General features: G+C 37.6%; 1 protein-coding gene across 1 annotated transcript in view; it reads right to left on the bottom strand.

Moving 5' to 3' along the window:
* PGAP1 (post-GPI attachment to proteins inositol deacylase 1) overlaps nucleotides 1-22,331 on the bottom strand; it is a 69,767-nt gene that overhangs the window by 41,714 nt on the left and 5,722 nt on the right. Inside the window, exons 2-5 of the mRNA XM_054566696.1 lie at nucleotides 21,993-22,146; nucleotides 14,370-14,545; nucleotides 4,108-4,279; nucleotides 875-1,032 (exon numbers count right to left, since the gene is read on the bottom strand). Coding sequence (XP_054422671.1) covers nucleotides 875-1,032; nucleotides 4,108-4,279; nucleotides 14,370-14,545; nucleotides 21,993-22,146 — 660 coding nt within the window. The remainder of the gene's footprint in view (nucleotides 1-874; nucleotides 1,033-4,107; nucleotides 4,280-14,369; nucleotides 14,546-21,992; nucleotides 22,147-22,331) is intronic.

Raw genomic sequence — 22,331 nt, 5'->3', positions numbered from 1 at the left:
ATGGCAAGCATTCAATAAATACGTGCTTAGTGAGTGAAGAGCACCCTAAGGTGGGCCAACAGATGAGCTAAGCAAAGGGGAATCTATGAAGGGAACAGCTAGGAAACAAAGCACTAGCTTCTAAAAAGCAAAAGGAATTCTATGGAATTTTTAGAAATTAAATTGTTATATTTGAAGATGATGTGTTTATTAAGTTAAAAAAAAGTTAAGATCTTAACTGAAGACTTCACGTTAAAAATACAAGAAATATGTAAGTCCTAAAAGGAAACTTGAACTCACTTTACAGAGGCTACGTATCCCAGTTAAAGACCAAATACTTGATGTCCTAGCAGGGAAGAATAATTAGCAAATTAATTAATCAGGGTTCTGTTTTTACTATCAAAGCTAATTTTAAAATTTTAAAATTGGTACAACTTCAAGTTTAACAATCAAGAGTGTATGTTTTATATTCTACTACAATAGTACACAGCATACCACTCAGATACAAGAGGCCCTTGGACTTCAGTCCACACTTTTTTATACTTAACAATTCTAATCAATGGATAGGCACTTATTTTGAACAAGAAATAATTATTTCTCATAAGTAAGATTTATTTTCATGAAGTCTCTAGATCCTTTATACTGTCTAGGAACATAGGCATCTATGCCTCTGCCTCACCAACATATTCATTCATTCATTCATTCATTCATTCATATTGTCTCTATCTCTCTGTCTCTCAAACACACACGCACACACACACACGCACACACACACACAACAGCAGTACTACACCAACTTAACAGTCATTTCCAAGCAGTTACATATTATTTCTCCTTTCACACCCCACTGTGTTCATCATGTTACTATTTCAGTAGATTCGTTAAAAAAGATTACCACAACAGATAAGGCACTGGTATGATGGCTTAGTTTTGGCAGAAAAGTCAGTCCTGAACGAACTTGGTAATCCCGGAATCCTCCAGCTACAGAAAGCGTGGTTAAATTTATGTGTCTAGCATTTAGAATCCAATAGTTGTTTACAGTCATATAAAAATCTGGTAAAAAATAAGAAAGACATTAAAAGTTGGTTGTCACTCCGTGCACAAATAAGATATCCATAATATTAATATTAAATTGAATTTCTAAGTCATTTGAATAACCTATGAACAGTTATTCACATTTCTCTATTTTAAGATAATATTTTTACATATATTCTGCTTACCCCATTAAATCAGATTACAAATACTAAGAGTTAACTGAAAGCATCAACGATGAAGAAAGATACTCAAATTTTTTTAGCTTGACAAAGTGATATGCAAATAAGTCTCTATATTCCACAAGGAATATACTTGTTCAAGAGCCACAGCACAGCAAGAAAAAACCATAAAATTTTCCACATATAAGAGTTTACTATGCTAAATAGTTGTAGATCTTCCTAATGAGGCAGTATCCCTGCTTAATAGGCCTTTGCAGCTCTCTCCTGCAGTCAACCACCATCACATAAAGTACTACTCAGGTTCTTAAAGTAAAATTGATCAGGACAGTAACATTCATACTAGTCTTGGAACTATGAAGCTGTGGAAAACCTAAGGGTTAAAGTTCTATCTCTTCAGTGCGGTAAATAGTTCAAAGGGAAGAACTTGAAGACAATTTTTCCACTTTTTCTATGAACAGTGAGAAAATTTTAGTGTCAAGATTTGAGGTCATGGGAGGGAAGTTCTTATTTCCTCTTCTAATTATCAAAACAAGGCATTTTTATCCTGGTATGTGATCCCATTGAGGGCTTCAAATGTTTTAGAACAGCATACAGCTCCCGTGAAAGATCTCAGCAGCATTTACTTAGATTGTGACCACACAAACCTATTCCTAATATATGCAGGGCCTAGGATAAGAGTGCCAATGGGGTACACATGCCATATGCCTAAATATTTAAAAGTCAAAATTCCGGCTAACATGCTGTTAAATCAAATATACTTTCCAACCTGGAGGGCCAGGTTCAAATGAAGAATCCCAGGACACCTCAGAGCTGGACTCTGGATAAGCGCAGCACAGGCTGAGCAGATCTCTGGCCCACCACTGTGCTATCATCTTTCTCTTCCCATCCCAACTCCATCCTGCATCACAAGGGCCTCAGTGCACACCCGAGCTCTCCGTACCTCGTGCAGGGCCACTGCTTGGCCACAACGCAAGCTTAGGGTTATACTTACCTGCCCTCAGAACAGATTCAAGTAAGAGGCCCACATGAGCCCTGAAAGTGAGCTTGGGACATATGGACAAGGGAAGTCTAGAGACCTGGTCACCTGGACTACAGTCTGAAACTAAAGGCACAGACTGCAGTGGGGAGGCCTCCTTGGCCTGTCCACGCAGAACCCCGTGGGGAATGCAGCACCAGAGCAGGGCCCTCTAAAGCGCAGAGCTCCGTGCAGGCCTTCCCTTCCCCTAGTGAAGGGCAGTTATTTCCACCCATTACAAACAGGATCTACTTCTGGAGGTGTAGGAGTCTCCTAAAAATCTAAAATCTACCACCCTTGAACTTTTGTTTTTACATTCTAACTCTGGCTTGGTACAATAAAAAATAAATAAGGGATCTGTGGGAAAGAAGCTTGCTCATCATAGTAAGAACGCCTTGGCCCTAAGAAGCAGTTTCTGCCTGAGCCTTTTAGAGACAGATCATCGCTATCCGTCAAAATAATAAAACCCAATTCTCTTGAAAGCTTTCTTCAAATAAATTTTTAAATGTATTTTTTGAGTAATTCTAATTTAACCTACAAGGCTCATCAACATATAAAATGCAGTAAGAGAAAGAGTTCTTGATTATGTGGAGAAGTACTATGACTTGTCTATGCCTTTGATTTTTTCCTACACCTATACAGGTATTTATAATTATTAGAGTTAGATTTAAAGAACTTCAATAATAAAACTATAATTTTTTATTAAAAGACTTCTATAGGAAAAGTGTTAAATGTAATAAAAAAATCAAACTTCACTGCTAAGTACTACTGTATCGGATATTCCAGCAAATAAATTACTCCTTGGCAATGTTATGTTAAGACAGGTGCTTTGGACGACTACTGCTCTGCTGTGGAGTCACCAGAGTATATTTCTCACTTAACTGAAAACACAAGTTTCATCACAATTAAGATAACAGAAATTGTGATAGGGTATGAAGTTGAGTAAATTTCCTGATCAGGAAAAAGAATTTCTTCTTTCTAAAGAGTTTCTTCTATTCACATAATATTACAGTAAGCAGTGAAAATACAATTTGACTTTAATAAGTTGAAATAGGCATTTAATTTTTATTCTGTGACATTATCACTATTCAAGTCCCTGACAGCTATCATACTCTTACCGTTCAAACTTCCCTGCAACATTATAGCATGATCCATAGTTTTATTTCTTCTACTATAGTAATGTATCTCAATTAAGAGGCAGTACAGTGTGCAAAAGTTAAGAGCACAGGCCCAGGAACAAGCTTACCAGGGTCAAACACCGGCTCCACTATTTTCTTGTCAATGTAACTTTGGGCAAAACCTTTGTCTTGGACTTTTTTTTCCCTATCCACAAACATGGTGGTAACAATGGTACCTACCTCAGAGGACTATTATAAGGACTAAGTGACTTAATAATACATCATATAAAGTCCTTTACACAATATCCAAAATACAGTAAGAGTTCAATAAATATTAGCAATTCTACCTCACCACATAAAGTGTTAGCGGACCTATTTATTTAAAAACAGGACATTTCTACTAATTTACTTAAAAATATGCTTATTTTGAGTACAGTACTGGAAAGTTAACAAAACACAGGAAATTTAAACACAGTTTAAGAGACAGGGAGTTATTCTCAAGAATAACTAAACTGAAGCCTAACCTAGGGATTACAAGACATATACGCCATCCATGTTAAGATGCTCTAGACATAGAAAACTAACAGCAGCTTCAATTATGAGCCTAAGCTGTAAGTCACAGAGAGAGAGAGAGAGACTCAGAACTGGAGGTGATGTGACACTTGAGCGGCTTCACACATGGATGAATCCGTGGCACACTCTGAAGGGAGTAGCTGTCAGTGTTTGTTTAATTCTAAGTAACAATGGGGAGGTCAGTGAGTGCTTATGTAACAGTACTCACCTGTAATGAAACGATCTAATGGCATCACAGGAGCAACATGAGGGGTGGCTTGTGTAATAAGGAGATTTATCAGATCTTGTTTAAAATTTTTCAGTGTAAGCAATGCCCTTGCAACAAGGCCACCCATAGAATGACCAATTATTGCCACACTTTTTGGAGCAAATGCTTGACCCTATTAAAAAAAAATCACCAAAGCATAATTAACACTTAGCATCATAATAACAATGCTAAATACTTCTCTCTAAATAGAAAAAAAATTAAACTCTTTATCTAACCTCTTATAGTAAGCTACAGAAACACATTTGAATTTCTGAACCAAAATAAAACAAACTTGGGTCTAGTGAATCATGTTTCATCATTTGTTATATTAGATGTAAGAGATGTAATTATATTTGGTTTATACCAGATTACTAGGTTTTATAGGATCATTTATTTAAAATTGGAAATACCACAAGAAAACCAGAAAAATTATGGTTGCTACAGTGGCCTCATCATATTTATATAGCTTATCTCATCAAATTATTTCCCTATTAATGCACTTGGGTTTAAAAATAAACCAACATTTCACATTTATTCACTAACAATTACATAGTTTATTTCTTAAATAAGTACTGCATTTTGAAAAAATCTTTTCTGTCTCTACACAGTATGCTCAGTTCCACCACTAAACTTTTGCTCATCTTCCTTCATACTGACCTGTCATCTATGCCTTCTCTCCTGTTACTCTGAATAAACTGGATCTTGTGCAGGAAACAGTTAACATAGTGGGCCTGAAACAGCTATCCTTAGAAAGGACTGCAAATAAGGCTGGCTCTGCTCTGCAGTATGGGACCTTAGATTTCAGGAGGGTTCCCATGATTCCCTAAATGATAAGAATGTCTATGCTAATACTGTGCCAACAACATCCTTTATGCTGAACACTACTGTCCTTCTGGTTGGCTTTTTGGTACATGATAGGCACAGGGTGTCTATATAAGCAATCTTCAATAAAAATCATGAACATTGAGTCTCTAATGAGCTGCTCTCATGGACAACATTTCACACACGTCACAATTTGTTGTAGGAATCAAATGCATCCGGTGTGAATCCTCTGCAAGAGAACTTCTGAAAGCTCACACCTGCATTTTGTCCATACTTAACCCCATGCACCTTTTCCTTTGCTGATTTTGCTTTGTGTCCTTTCGCTGTAATAGTGGGTTGGCCAAGAGTTTTCTTGTTTTTTTCTGGAAGATGGCTCTAGTAGCACTTAGTTATCTTTAACTTCATTTGAAACAATTTTGTTAGATTGTATTGTGACAGCTGTCATATCAGTGTGTTATTTTTAAAAACTTATCAAAAATTGGTGCATTTTTGTGTAGCCATTTCAATATTGAAGGTGGAAGAAAATACGCAACATTTCCAGCATATTATACTTTATTATTTCAAGAAAGGTAAAAACACAAGTGAAATGTAAAAATAAAGATTTATGCAGTACACAGAAATGGTCACTGATTGAACATGTCAAAAGTGGTTTATAAAATTTCACGCTGGAGATTTCTTGCTGCATGGTGCTCCACAGTCGGATAGACCAGTTGAAGTTGATACTGATCAAATCAAGAACAACCAATGTTATACCATGTGGTAGAGAGATGACATACTCAAAGTATCAAAATGAATAAAGTTATTGGTGAAAATGAAAAATGTGTCATTTATGGAAAAAAACATACAAACTTTTTGGCTAATTCAATAAATCATAACATGAGTACAAGTATATGCTGAGTCCCATGAGTCCTCCTGGAGAACCACAGAGCCTGGGAATGGTCTTGGGGATCCCAAACAGACCTCATCTCAGCAAAAGCCAACACTATGTACTTGCTTTGAACGCGACCTCCTTTGGCCTTCTCAAGTACATCACTCCGGCAGTTCTCACCTTCTTCGTGCATCACTGTTTCCCCCCCTCTACTATACCATTCTTGTTAGTAGATAAAGATACTGTTATTCTCCTTTAAAATACAGACAACTCTCTTTTTACTCCCTCTTTCCGCTAGTGACCACACCCTTCTCCACATCCCTTTACCGCGAAACTCTCCAAAAAACAGTTATTTACACAGTATTTGCCGTCTCCAATTTCTCAGCTTCCACACACTCTTAAACCCATTCTAATCAGACTTACACCCCAACACTCCTCCAAAACTGCTTTTACCAAGTCACCAAGGAATCTAATGGCCAGTTCCGAGTCCCCATCTTACTTGACCTATCAACAGCAACGGACCTAGCTGATCACACCTTCGTCTTTAAAATGCTTTACTAGGTTTCCTTGACAATATACTCTCCTGGCTCTTCTTTTACCTCGATGGTTGCTCCTTTTCAGTCCTTGCTCGTTCCTTCTCATTTCCTCCCGTCTCTTTGTAATGGAGAGTCAGGCCTCAATCCTTAGATCTCATTTCTTTCAAAGCTTGACTCCCCAAGGATCTCATCTAGTTTCATGGTTTCATATACATTTAAACCCCAATCTCCAGACTGGACTGCTTTTCTTAAACTCCAACTTTAAACTCTCATGGTATATCAGCTATACTTGGGATGTCTCCTGTGCTTCTCAAATTGAACCTGTCTAAAACTAAACTATTAATCTCCTTCAAATCTGTTCCTCCTACATTTTCCCCACTTCAGTTAACGGCACTTCAATCCTTCTATCTGTTTAGACAAAAAACTTGGAGTCATTCTTAACTCTTCTTTTCCCCTCACATTGCCCCTCCATAACTGATCGGCCATGAAATCTTGTTTCCTCAACCTTTAAGGATTATACCAGTCTGACTACTTATTATCTCCACTGCTACCAACTTGATCTAAACTACTATCACTTCTTGCCAGAATCACCGCAATAGCTTCCTACCTGGTCTCTCTGTTCCGCCCTTACATCCCTTCAGTTTATCCTCAAAAGCACCCAGAATGAAACTGTTAAAGCCTAAATTAGAATATGTCACCCTTTTGCTCAAAAACCTCTACACTGGCTTTCCATATCATTTCAAATAAAAGGCAACATTCTTAAAATTGTCTGCAAGGCTCTATAATCTGCTTTCTTCCCAACCTCTACTCCGGCCACATCAGTCTCCTTGTTTTTCTTCAAATACAGCATGCATGTGTTTGCTTCATGTATTTCTTTCCTTTGCTTAGAGTACTCTTTTCCTAAGTATGCAAATGAACTACTCTCTTAATTTGTATTACATTGTCTGCTCCTCAACAGGTCTTCATAAGACACTCTTATTTATATTTGTAGTCCTCTATCCTTAACTCCCTGTCTCTACTTCCTGTTTTATTTCTCTTCCTGGCATTTATAATATAAATTTTTATTTCTGATGTTTTCTACCTGCCTTTCCCCGCTAGAACATAAAGTCTATGAGGGCTTGCATTTGTTTTATTCATTGCTATATATTTGTATGCAAACTCAGTGAATAGAGGTTTCTCCATCCAAAATGTCCTCTCACTTTCTCTCACTCAAACCCTATCCATTCAACAAGATTCGGTTGTCTGTCTCTAACCCCTATTATAGTTACTTGTTATAGAAATCTCACTTTCTAAAAGCTTCAACTTAAAAAAAAAATTCATTAGTTCTATTACAAATTTAATACGTAGTCATTCGAGAAAATCTGAACACAGAAAATAGAGAGAAAAATGCTTAATTATAATATTAAATACACAATTGTTTATTGCAAATGACAGATATGGAAATCTCACTTTATAATTATGTCTTATTTACCCAATAAATATCAGCTATATAAAAGGTTCTGTGCTTAATATGGCTTCTTTCCTCCTATAATTCTCAGTGTAGATTTAATTTTAATTTTAAAAATATCTGCTGTAGAAATAATTTTAAATGCTAGTTTATGCAAAGAACCGTGATGTCTACATTTCATTTTCAAGATGGAAAGGAAGAGCACACTAGCTGGATTACAGTAGCTTCATAGTTAGGTCCTGAAATCCGGGAGTGCATGTCCAACTTTGTTCTTTTTCAAGACTGTTTGACTTTTTAGGTTTTTTGCATTTGCACATAAGCTTGCCAATGTTACAAAAACACCTGCTACTCTTTTGTTTTGTACTGCTTTAAATCTACCAGGTCAGTTTGAAGAGAATTTACAACTGAATTGTGTGTCCTCCAATCCATGAAGTTGGTTTGTCCATTTATTTCAGATTCTTTAATTTCTTTCAGATTTGAAGTTTTCAGTGTACAGATCTTACAAATTTTACATTAAATTTATCCATTAGAATTATATTTTCACATTACTGTAAATGCATTTTAAAATTAAACTTTCTACTTCCAGTCAAGATGGTGGTGTAGGCAGACATGGCTAGCCTCTTCACACGCAGACATCAAAATTAAAACTAAAATATAGAACAACCATCACTCAGAGCTGCCAGAAATCAAGTTGAATGGAAGTCTTATAGCTATGGAATTAAAGAAGCCACATCCATATAGACTGGTAGGAGGGCCAGAGACATTGAATGGGCTGGTCCCTCACTCACATGTGGTGTATAAAAATTCAGGACAGATATCTCAGGAGCAAGGAATCCCAGCCCTACACCAGGCCCCCAGCTCAGGGTTCCAGTGCCAGGAAGACAAGCCCCCACAACTTCTGGCTGCAAAAACCATTGGGGATTGAGTTGGTGGAAGAAACTTCTGGAGCCCCAAGCAGTTCCTCTTAAAGAGCCCACACATGGATTCGCCTACTCAGACTCACTCCCTCTGAGCTCCAGCACTGGGGTGACAGCTGGAAAGGCACCAGTGGCACACAGGGAGACAATGAGGCATCTGGCATCACGGCAAGCAGAGGCCATTATGCCTTCTCTGAAGGCTCCCCCGACAAGAGCTGGCAGGCTGGAGCAATATCTGAGATTCCATCAACCTGAGTGACACTGTTTGACCCACCTCGGAGGTCCCCAGAGACTCTGCCCCACCCAACTCATGGGCCGACCCAAGCTGCTTTTCCATATGAATGGCTGGTCTTGGCTAATGCTTCACAACTTTCTAAAGCCTCTCAAACAAGCAACAGCTGGCCTCCATGAGCCCCAGGCCCAGCACTAGCAGCAGCCAGCCTAGATTCACAGCTTAGCTTTGCCTGGGAATCCCCAAGCCCAGCACAGGTAGCAGGCATCTCAGATTGCTTTATAGCTCAGGCAGGGTGGTCCCAGGCAAAACACAGAGGGGGCTGACCTTGGCCTGCACCACCTGGGAAACCCCAGGGCCAGTGCACCCAGTGGACAGCTACAGACCATGTCAGAGCACTCTGCCCCTGCACAGCTGATCCTCCACAGAAGGCAGAGGTTGGTGGTAAGCGGTCACAGGCAATCCTTGCAACTGACTGGCCTGAGTAAATCCCCTGTTCATCTGCCAACAGCAACCAAGGCTCAATTACAAGAGAAGGGTGTATTCAGCCCACATGAAGGGCACACCTTAAGGACCCACCTAGGGTGACAGGGGAGACTGTGTCACTGGACCCTACAGGACACCTACTACACTAGGACACACTACAAAGACACAGAGTCAAAGCAGCTGTACCTAATACATATCAACAGACACAGGGAGGCTGCCAAAATAAGGAAACAAAGAAATATGGCCCAAATGGAAGAAGAGATCAAAACTCCAGAAAAAGAGCTAAATGAAATGGAGATAAGCAATCAGATGCAGAGTTCAAAACACTGGTTATAAGGATGCTCAAGGAACTCAGTGAGGACCTCAACAGCATGAAAAAGATCCAATCAGAAATGAAGATTACACTAATTGAAATAAAGAACAATCCACAAACTCTTCTGTTGTTTCCCTGTAACCAAGAATCAAATTAATGATTTGGAACATAAGGAAGCAAAAAACAACCAATCAGAACAAGAAGAAAAAAGAATCCAAAAAGATGAAGACAGTATACACAGCCTCTGGGACAACTTCCAGATGTCCAACATTCACATCATAGGGGTGCCAGGAGAAGAAAAAGAGCAAGAAATTGGAAATCTGTGTGAAAAAATAATGAAAGAAAACTTCCCTAATTTGGTGAAGGAAATAGACATGCAAGTCCGGGAAGCACAGAGAGTCCCAAACAAGATGGACACAAAGAGGCCCACTCTAAAACACATCATAATTAAAGTGCCAAAGGTTAACGATAAAGAGAGAATCTTGAAAGCAGCAAGAGAAAAGTTAGTTACCTACAGGGGAGTTCCCATAAGACTGTGAGTTGATTTATCAAAAGAAACTTTGCGGGCTAGAAGAGATTCACAAGATGTATTCAAAGTCATGAAAAGCAGTGGCCTACAGCCAAGACTGCTCTACCCAGAAAAGCTACCATTCAGAATCGAAGGGCAGATAAACAGCTTTCCAGACAAGAAAATACTAAAAGAAGTCATCATTACCAAACAATTATTACTATATTTTGCTGTGTACAACATACTTTCACGTATCATGCACACCCACATTTTTGTGGATCTTATACATGGAATACCCATTATTGTATCCATGGTATGTAATCATTATACCCATGTATAATGTATATCCTTATTTTCTCCTCAAAAATTTGGGAAAAAAGGAATGTATTATGTACAGTAAATATGGTACAGGAGATGTTAAATGGGCTTAAGAAAAATATCAAAACTATGAACAATAAAATAGCAATAAATATATACTTGTCAACAATTGAATCTAAAAAACAAAGTAAACAAGAAGAACAGAGACAGAATCATGGATATGGAGAGTACTTTGATGGTTGCTAGATGGAAGAGGGGCGTGAGGGAATGGGTGAAGAGGTGAGGGGATTAAGTACAAACAGGTAATTACAGAATAGCCATGGGGATGTAAAGTACAGTATAGGAAATGGAGTAGCCAAAGCGCTTACATGCATGACCCATGGACATGATCAACGGTGGGGAGACTGCCTGAGGGAATGGGTGTGCTGGGTGGAGGGGAGCAAAAGGGGAGAAATCAGAACTATAATAGCATAATCAATAAAATATAACTAAAAAAATTTCACTTTCCATTTGTTCACTGATTTCTCAATATTGACCATTTATCTTGTAACCTTGCTAAATTCACCTGCGATTTCTAATAATTTTCTGTAAATTCCTTTAAATGTTTCTGAATATTTACGTCATTTGTGAATACAGGCTGTTTTAATTCATCTTTTAAATTTTAATTGTTTTTTTCCTGGCTGTATTGTACTAGGTAGGACCTCTGTACATAGAAGTGGTGGGAGCAGACAGAAGCCGAAAAATTAAAGACACTTGACATTTATTGTGGATAACACGAAAATAAAGCTCATTCTATGATTGCTTCTTATCTATCTTACCAACAAGTATCAAATACATAATGGTCCTTAACCTAATATGACTTGATTCTTCCCATAATTCTATGCATACTACAATTCCTTGGGGTGAAGAAGTATGTATGCTTCTATTCCTACTGTGCTGAGTTTTGTTTTTTGTTTTTTTAAATCATGAATGGGGCTGAATGCAGTCAAATGCATTTCCAACTACTGAGATGATCTTACTGAATTACACTGATTGCTACTTAAACATTAAACCAACTCTGCAGTCTTGAGATAAGTCCTACTTGGTCAAGATGTATTAACATTTAAGATACTGCTGAATTTGATAGCCTAATTTTCTGTTGAGGATTTTTTATCTGTGTTTATGAGGGATACTAGGTCATTACTTTCTTTTCAAAGAATGTCACTGGCCAATTTTGATAGTCAGGATTTGCTGATTTCTTAAAATGAACTGCTAAATGTTATCTCATCCTCTATTTTCTAAAACAGTTTGTGTAAAATGGGTATTACATCTTTCTTAAGTGATAAAATTCACCACTGTAGTCATCTGGCCCTAGATTTTTCTTGGCAGTAAGGTTTTTAATTACAAATTCAAAAATTTAAATGGGTACAGGGCTAATCATATTGTGTTTCCTCTTGTGTCTGTTTTGTAATTTATGTTTCAAGGGATTTGTGCTGAAAAAGAAATACATCTGAGTTGTCAAATATATTGGTATAAAGTTGTTCATAATATTCCTTTAATATCTTCTTACTATCTGTAGGCTCTCTAGTGATATCCCCTATTTCATTCCTGATATGAATTTGTGTCTCCCTTCTTTTTTTCAATTAGTCTAGCTGTGAGCTTATCAATTTTATAGATCTTAAAAAAAAAACAAAACCAGCCATTGTTATCTATTTTTTTCTTTGGTTTGTCTCTTTTCTATTTCATTGATTTCAATTCTCACGTGTGTTGTTTCCTTACATTTCTACTTAGAGTGTACTTTACTCTTCTTTCTCTAGCTTCTGAAGTTGGAAGGTTAGATTATTGTTTTTAAACCTTGTTCCTATCTTATATAAGCATTTAAGACTATTTATTTCTTCTAACCACTATTTTAATCTTACAAATTCTGATGTGGTGGTTTCAATTGTTCAAAATATTTTCAAATTTCACCTGTAATCTTCTTTTTGACCTCTGTGTAAGCTAGAAGTAATTTTCATATATTTGAGGTTTTTCCAGATGTTTTTTGTTGTTGTTTCTAATTGAATTCTGCTGCGATCAGAAAATAAACCTTATGTAATTTCAAGCCTTTGAAATTTATTGAGACTTTAAGGCCTAACACAATGGCATATTTTAGTTCCATGTGCATTTAGAGAGAACATAGTTTCTACACTTTTTAGATGCAGTGTTGTATAAATGTCAGTAGGTTAAGCTGGTGAATCCTGTTCACATCTTCCATACTTTACTGACTTTCTAACTTTTTATTTTATCAATTATTGAGATGATTATTAAAATCTCCAACTCTCAAGATTTATCTAATTTTTAGTTCAGTGTGTTTAGTTTTTATTGTCCTTTCTTTAAATTCAATGATCTCTTTTCTGTAGTGGTCAATTTACTTAAAGCCTATCTTCTGAACTTTTCATTTCTGATATGTATAGAGTAGGGCAAAAAAAGGTTTACAGTTGTTTGAATGGAAAATAATACAATAATTAATAATACCTGAATAAACTGTTTCATGGACTCACAACTATAAACCTACTTTTGCCTTACCCTATATTGCTTCAGTTCTAGGTTTTCCTTTTTATTCTTTTTAAAAAAGTTACCACATCTCTTCTCTTGTTACATGCATCTTTTACTTTTAATCTTTAACTCTGATATTTTTTGAGGCTTGTATTTAAGCATTGCTAAGGTAGACATGGGAGTAGCTCTTACTATAGGACTGGGGTTGACCTAAATCATGCCTTCTCTGGGGTTTCCCTTGAATGCCCAATGTGTCCCAATACAAGTTTCTGCTCTAGCTGGTCAGAAATATTTCCCAGCACCATGTGGCCTTTGAAATTGCAAATCAACTCACAATTCCCAGGCAGCTGTTTTCTGCCAGGACCTGCACTGTGGTGTGCAGAGGAGGAAGCGGCTCACCCAAGTAGGTAGTAGCATTTTATCTCTGACACTGTTTACTGACACTGTTTAGAACTGTTGGCACAGAATGATTTTTGGTGTGTTTTACTGCCCTTTGAAGTTCCACCTGAGGCGGATACACCCCATCACTTCCTCCTTGGTACTCCATTGCCTTGTACTTCTTGAACTGTGCATGTACAACATAGAACTCAAAGGCTGAAAAAAACAAATTTCTGGAGCTCCTATCTCTGCCTACATTTCTTCTTCTGCATACCCCTAGATCTCTAGATCAGAAATCTAGACAATTTCAGGAGCCCCAAATTCTAGTCTCTGCCTTCTTTGGCTCGGTGGTATCCATGTGTTCAGCTTCATTTCCACCTACTTGACCCATGGCCTAGAAAATGCTTCCAGGCAGAAAGCCAAAGCAATTATGGAGCTCACTTCACATGCTATCTTTCTTTCAGAAATCCTTTGCTGTTTGGTTGTTATCTAACACCCAGAAACACGCACTTCAGATGTCTTGACTAGTTTTATAGTTATTTACATAGGGAAGTGGTCTACTCTAATAGTACCAGTTACACAGTCATAACAACAAACAAAAATTCATATTAATGGTTTTTAGGAACTACATTGCACTCCTAATTTCTAATAGTTAAAAGAATTTTTGCCCCTAAATTCACCACAAGAAAGGTTTCTTATAAATTCAATTTAAACTTCAAAAACCACCACATAAGTCCAAAACAGATTCCCACAAAATAAAAAAGAAAAAAACACCTTTGTGTCACCTTCCCTTCAACTTCCATAAAAACAGATGATTTAAAATATGCTGAGTTCCAAAAATGCTAGTAGGTTGATCACTATTGATTTGCAAGCTTATCTCTTACCTTATAGAGTTTGAGAATTGTTTTAATGCATTCATGTACAAACTTGGTCTGCTTCTGAAGACTTCCACCATACAGTGCTACCAGTTCTTCATTGAAATTCACACTAAAGAAGTCAAAGTGGTACTTAAAGTCAATGTCTTCTGCTTTTCTCAGTGCAATAGAGCCAATAGAACGAACTACAAAGGAAAATGGTAAAGTGCACATTAAACAAAAGTTTTAAAAGTTTCATCCATTCTTATCTTTTCTCAAATAACTTTATCCCATACCCTGAATATAAAAACCTATTTCAGGACATCCTTTAATAGTATCAATTTTAGAAGAACAAACCAACCTAGAGGATGTATGTCTTGTGCCCAAAATATTTTTTAAATTAAATAAAAGGCAATCAGGTCTTTCGTTCTCTACATACTTTCTCTTCAGTAATGGCAACAATAAATGAAAGGGAGGGAAAGGATTTCTTTGAAGAGTAAGAAATAGGAATTTTGTCCCACTTGAGTATTTTAAGAATGAGAATATTTCTACGAAGAAAAAAGAGGAGGGGGAGGAGAGAGAAGGGGAGAGGGGAGGGAGGAGGGGAGGGGAGGGGGAAGAGGAGGAAGAAGAGGAGAAGAGTCTGCTCATCACTTGGTTTAGGTACACATGCTTGATTTGTTTCTTACACATGACACCCAGTCCTTGTGAAAATCCTGTCATGCTTCATCTTTTAAACATACACCCAAATGAAATTTCTCATGGTTTCCTCCACTACCTTCCTAATCGAAGCACCATTATCTCTTGCCTGAACTAGTTTGATAGTTTTTTAACGGGGCTCCCTACTTCCATTACTTTAGATTTAACTTTCTAACCATTTCACAGAATTTATTAATTGAACATTAATTGACTTTAGAAGTTGCCGTGTATGGTTCAGCAATCAAAACACCACTGTTTGCAATTCCATTTTAACATGTACAGCTCACGTACTACACAACTCATCATGTAAAGTGTACAATTCAATTATTCAGTTATACAATTGTTTCTGCAATCTAACTTTAGACATTTTTAAAATCACCCCCAAAAGAAAACCCTGTAATCACGAACAGTCATTCCTAATTCCTCTTCTCTTCCTAATTCTAGGAAAGCACTAATCTACTTTCTGTCCCTATGAATTTGCCTATTCTGGACATTTCTATAAATAGGATCATATAATACATGGTCTTTTATGGCTGGGTTTTCACTTATCATAATGTTTTCAAGGTTTATCTACACTGTAGTATGTAATTCATGTATCAATAATTACTCCCTTTTTTATTGTGAAGTAATATTCCATTATATATATATAACATTTTATTCATACATTTATTAGTTGATGGACATTTGGGTTGTTTCCACCTTTTAGTTATTATGAATAGCACTGCTATGAACATTTGTATGCAAGTTTTGGCACAGACGTAGATTTGTTTGTCTTAGGTAGGTATCTAGTAGTGAAATTGTTAGCTCTTAGAACTCTATGTTTAACATTCTGAGGAACTGTCAAACTGTTTTCCAAAGGGGTGAACCATTTTACATCTCCACCAGCAATGTATGAGGATTTCAATTTCTTCACATCCTCAACAATACTTGTTATTACCTATCTTTTAGATTAGTTACCATAGTAGGTATAAAATCATATCTCACTGTGGCTTTGACTTGCATTTCCCTGATGATTAGTGATACTTAGTATCTTTCTTACTTCCACTCTTGCTCTTTTATAGCATATTCTCTACACAGCAAAGCCAGAGGGGTTATCTTTAAAAAATAAATCACATATACTAGATTGGTTCAAATTTTAAAATCTGACAATTCAAATGTTGTCAGGGATGTGGACCAAAGGGAAGTACAATGTACTGTTCTATGAGGATAAGTTAGCACAACCAATACAAATAAAAGAATACACATAGACCGTGACATAGAATTACGCTCTCACAGTGTACTTCTTACAGAAACATAGGCTTATGTGCTCTAAGATAAGAACGTTCATTATTTATAACTGCCAACACCACAAATGTCCAAACACAGAATAAACTATGGTATAGCCATACAATAAAATAATACAGTGTGAGGAAAATGAATAGATCACAGTTCATATGACAACTGGATGGATTTTAAAAACAATTTGAGTATAAGAAACCAGACACAAAAGAAAACATACTGCATGATTATATTTATACACAAAGCTTAAAAATAGCCCTGGATAAGTAGCTTATATTAAGAGTACATATTTAGAAGCTAAAACTATTTAAAAAGTCAGAAAATTATTACCTTAAAATTAGGATTTTTATTACATCTAGAAAGAGGAGAGGAAGTTTTAATCAGGAAGGGGCAGTTTTAACTTGGATCTTAGGTCCATCGATATTCACTTCACAATATTTTTTTTAACTGAATATCTATATTCTGTGCATTTCTCTGTATGTTACATTTAAAATGCAATGATTGACCAAAAAATCAGATTATGGAATTTCCTACCCAAAACTGTCCAAAAGTGTCCCATCACAAAGATCAAAATTCGAAGCCTCTTCCACAGCTTATATGATATAGTCTGTGGCTACTTTTCCACCCTGACCTTTTTTCTCTTTGTTTAGTCTCAAGGTCTATACCAAGCATGTTCTTGTCTCAGGGTCTTCCCACAAATAGTCACATACCTTAGTCCCTTGCTACTTTCAAGGCTCTGCTCAAATGTCATTGCCTTATAGTGGCCTTCCCTGCCCGAACCTGTTCATCCTCCAGTCCTTACTATGGTTGATTTTTCATTCGAACTTTTAACATTACTAACATACAGGTTTGACGTCTATCTTCCCAACGAGAATGTAACTTTGATCAAGGAAAGGACATTATCTGGCTTAGTGTGCTTTGGATCCCTAATACCTAGAATACTGCCTAGCTCATGGTAGGTACTCCATAAATATAAGCTAGATAAATAAACATTAAGTAATTATACATGTTGAAATAATTCTGTTTCCATTAATAACCAAGAAAGCAGATTTTAGCTGAAATTACTTCCAGAGCACTTGACTGTTATGCTTGAAGTAACTGCTGTATCTCAAAGCCAACATTCAATCTGGAATTTGTGCATGTAACTTACCTACCCTCATCTTTCTATGTTCCCCTCAGTACTACTAGATCTCTCGTTTTTCTTTTGACATTCACTATATTAATTTCAGGTGTACAGCATAATGATTAGGCATTTATAGAACGTAAGTCTAGTCCCCCCTGACACCATACGGAGTTATTACAATATTTATTGACTCTATTCCCTAAGCTGTGTTTCATATCCGTGTGGCTTATTTTTAAGTGCCAATTTGTACTTCTTAGTCCCTTCAGGTTTTTCACAGTTCCCCACCCTTCTCCCACTAGGCAAACATCAGTTTGTTCTCTGTGAGTTTATTTCTGTTTTGTTTTTTAAATTTTTATTGATTTTGAGAGAGCAAGAGAAGAGAAAGAAACAATTTGTTGTTCTATTTTATTTATGCATTCAATGGTTTCTTCCAGTGTGCGCCCTGACTGCAGATTGAACCCGCAACCTTGACATGTCAGGACAACACTCTAGCCAACTGAGCTACCTGGATAGGGCCTATTTTGTTTTTCAGATTCCACATATAAGTGTAATCACATGGTATTTGTCTGTCTTTGACTTATTTCACCTACCACAATACCTCTAGATCCATCCATATTGCTGTAAATTAGTAAGAAAGACTTCATACTTTTTTTTAAGGTTTTACTTATTTTTAGAGAGGGTTAAAGAGGGAGAGAGGGAGGGAAACATCAATGTGTAGCTGCCTCTTGCATACCCCCCACAGCAGGTACCTGGCCTGCAAACCAGCCATGAGCCCTAGTTTGGGAATCAAACCGGTGACCCTTTGGTTTGCAGGCCAGCACTCAATCCACTGAGCCACCCCAGCCAAGGCATCACTCCTTTTTTTACAGTCGAGTAATACTTCATTTTTCCATATATACCACAGCTTCTTTATCCACTTATTTTTTTGTTGGAGTATTTAATCCACTTACATTTAAAGTAATTATTGATAGGTATGCAGTTATTGCCATTTTATTAATTGTTTTCTAATTGCTTTTATAGTTCTTCGTTCCTTTCTTATTCTTGCTCTCTTCTTTTGTATGTTGTGACTTTCTAATGTTGTATTTGGATTCCTTTCTCTTTATTTCTTATCTAGCTCTTAAAGATTTGAGGTTTGTGGTTATCATGGGCTTCATACATACCAAGTTATGTTTATAGCTGTCTTATTTTAAGTTGATGGTTGTTTAGGTTCCTACATATTCTAAAATCACTACCATTTTTACTCACCCCCTCCATGTTTATGTATTTTTAAATTACTTTTTACTTCTTTTGTGCATATTTGTATTTATCCCTTAATTTACTGTTGTAATTACACATGGTCTTCCCACCGTCCCTTGCTTTCAATCTTTGTACTAGCTTTCGTGTTGGCTGACCCACTGATTTAATTACGTGTTCACCTTTTTTTAAATTATGTGTACAGTGAGAATTTTTTCATTGTAATAATCTTATTCCTATTTTTAATTTTTTTCTTAAGAGGTCCCTGCCTTGCCCTGGCTGGTGTGGCTCAGTGGATTGAGCGCCAGTCTGTGAACCAAAGGGTGGCTGGTTCAATTCCCAATTAGGGCACATGCCTGGGCTGTTGGCCAGGTCCCTGGTGGGGAGTGTACGAGAGGCAACTACACACTGATGTTTCTCTCCCTCTTTCTCCTTCCCCTCCCCTCTCTCTAAAGGTAAATAAACAAAATCTTAAAAAAAAAAAAAAGGTCTCTGCCTCTGTTTTGTTTGTTTGCTTAGTTTGTTTTTTTAGATTCAGTTGTTGATAGTTATGAATTTATTAGCATTTTAATGTTCATAATTTTGATCTTCTTTTTCTTAGATAAGTCCCTTTAACATTTCATATAATAACAGCGTGGTGATGATGACCTCTTTTAGTATTTTCTTGTCTGGAAAGCTGTTTATCTGCCCTTCGATTCTGAATGGTAGCTTTTCTGGGTAGAGCAATCTTGGCTGTAGGCCACTGCTTTTCATGACTTTGAATACATCTTGTGAATCTCTTCTAGCCCGCAAAGTTTCTTTTGATAAATCAACTCACAGTCTTATGGGAACTCCCCTGTAGGTAACTAACTTTTCTCTTGCTGCTTTCAAGATTCTCTCTTTATTGTTAACTAACCTTTGGCACTTTAATTATGATGTGTTTTAGAGTGGGCCTCTTTGTGTCCATCTTGTTTGGGACTCTCTGTGCTTCCCGGACTTGCATGTCTATTTCCTTCACCAAATTAGGGAAGTTTTCTTTCATTATTTTTTCACACAGATTTCCAATTTCTTGCTCTTTTTCTTCTCCTGGCACCCCTATGATGTGAATGTTGGACATCTGGAAGTTGTCCCAGAGGCTGTGTATACTGTCTTCATCTTTTTGACTTCTTTTTTCTTCTTGTTCTGATTGGTTGCTTTTTGCTTCCTTATGTTCCAAATCATTAATTTGATACTTGGCTCCACCTACTATTCTGTTGTTTCCCTGTAGATTGTTCTTTATTTAACTTAGTGTAACCTTCATTTCTGACTGGATCTTTTTTATCCTGTTGAGGTCCTAAGTTCCTTAACCATCTTTATAATCAGTGTTTCAAACTCTGCATCTGGTAAATTGCTTGCCTCCATATTGTTTAGTTCATTTCCTGCAGTTTTGTCCTATTCTTTCATATGACATATAAAATGACATGTGAATAGAAAAATATGACATGAAATAAAGACATATTTCTTTATTTGCTCATTTTAGTTGCCTTCCATGTTTGTTTCTCAGTAGATCTGCTACATCTCCCGGTTTTGGCAGAGTGGCCTTATATACTAGGTGTCCTGTGGGGCCCAGTGGCACAATCTCCCTATTCACCTGAGCCTGATGCTCCAGGGGTTAGTTGTGTGTGTCGTATGTGCCTTCCTGTTGTAGCTGAGCCTTGGTTGCTGGTGTCATGTCCGAGTGCGGGATTGACCCTCCAGCTGAATGGCTGTGAAGACTGGCCATGACAACAGCAGCAAGTTGTTGTTTAGGGGCAGAGGAATTTACTTTAGTGGGGCTCAGCTGCGTGTCAAGTCCACCCTTTAGGTGTGTCATTTGTGGAGCTAATAGGGTGGTGCTATTGTGTAGTGTGAAGCTAGCTACCAAGTGTGTTGGTTCTGAGGCCTCTAGAAAGGGGTTCTGGTGCAGGCCAAGGTCCGTTGTTACCTGTGCCGGGCCCAGGACCACCTGGTAGGAGCTACAAAGTAATCTGAGGTTGGTGGCTACCTTTGCTAGGGTTAGAGGTACCAGAGAAGGGTTATGCTGTGAACCAAGGACAGCTGCCACTAGTGGTGCCTGGGATTACTTAGCGTGAGGTACAGGGCATGCTAAAGCCAGCTGCTGGTTGCTTGGGGTTTGTGGACCTTTGAGATTTTAGGAAAGTCCCAGACCAGCTGCTTGTGTAGACTGGCTTCTGAGAGAGGTCTGGTCTGGGCAAGTGAATTGGGTGGGGGCGGGGTTTCAGAGAATATCCAGGGAGCATTGTTTGCCAGGTTGATGGAGACTCAGACCTGGTGCCAACATGCTCCTGCAGGCTAGGTGAATGGAGAGCTCAACAAAGGAACAACGGTGCCTGCCTTTAGTCCCCCTGCCTTGAGTCCAGGAGAGGTGCCACTCTACCCCTTGCCCTGAAACCAGATAATTCAGTTCCTTTCCATGTGTTTTTGGTGCTTTTCAAGCTTCTGTCCCTTCTGTGAAGCTTAGGGCAAGTTTTTGAGAGCAAAAGAATCTGTGCTTGGGCCCTTTAAGAGGGTACCTGAGCCTATAGCAACCTTCTGTCTCACATGAACTGAGTCCCCTGCTGATTTTCACAGTCAGCCGATGTGATGACTCCCCTTCATGGCACTGATGCCATGGGCTGGGGCACTCGGAGTGGGGCTGGGACCCCTTGTTCTTCAGTGTGAACCTCTGCAGCTGAGATATCCCTCCCAATTCTTAACTGCTAACATCGGTGTGGGACCAGTCTGTTTCGAATCTCCGTCACTTCTACCAGTCTCAATGTGGCTTCCTCTTTGTGTCCTTAGTTATAGGAGTTCTGTTCAGCTAGTGTTCAGGTGATGCTCAGGGGTGTTGTTCTATAATTTAGCTGTAATTTTGATGTGGTCACAGGAGAAGGAAAGCACAGCATTTACTCTGCCACCTTGACTGGAAGTCTAGATCTAATTTAAAAAGCTTCAAAAGAAAGAAAGCAATCTCCTCTCTTGTTCAGCATAACAAAAACCCCTGATTTATTTCTCTAATCAATGCTTCAGATTCTGTGCTCTGCATCCTCCACTTCCAACAGAAGTCTCTTTCTTCTGCTGATTCCTGAATACTTACAACACCTGTTTATCCCACTTCACTCCATTTTCTTTTTCTCCTTCTTACTTTTTGCAAAGTGGTCTTCAACATTCTTTTCTACGCACTTCTCACATGTACTTTTCTAGACAAAACATCATACATTTATGTTTCTAGTATTCCTAGCACAGTACTTAATGAAGAGTATGTATCTGCTAAATTCTTTAACTGTATTTTACAGCTTTCAAAATTTACTTCTGAGACTTACCTTGCTTATAACTTCCAGCATTACCAGGGAGAAAGAGAACTGGAATACCCGTTAATGGGAGAATTTTGTGTTCATCAGCATAGGATCCTTCTCCATAAAGATATAATTCATATGCAGGATAGCGTTTCGCCAATTTCTTTGGAAGTTCTATTTTCTACAGCAAAATAAGTAAAATATAAAATACAATATTACTTTAATACAATTCAGCCACACCATATCCAATTCTGAATTATACAAATAGTACAATATAAAAATATTACTGATGCTAAAACTGCACTTAATGAACAAAAGAAGTTCTACTTTTAGTCTATTCATATGGAGAATTAGTCTTGAATTATT

The sequence above is a fragment of the Pteronotus mesoamericanus genome, unplaced genomic scaffold (genome assembly GCF_021234165.1).
Source record: "Pteronotus mesoamericanus isolate MK-2021 breed Mesoamerican mustached bat unplaced genomic scaffold, CSHL_Meso_final contig_179, whole genome shotgun sequence".
Lineage (NCBI taxonomy): Eukaryota > Metazoa > Chordata > Mammalia > Chiroptera > Mormoopidae > Pteronotus > Pteronotus mesoamericanus.
This window is presented reverse-complemented; position numbering and strand designations above follow the sequence as displayed.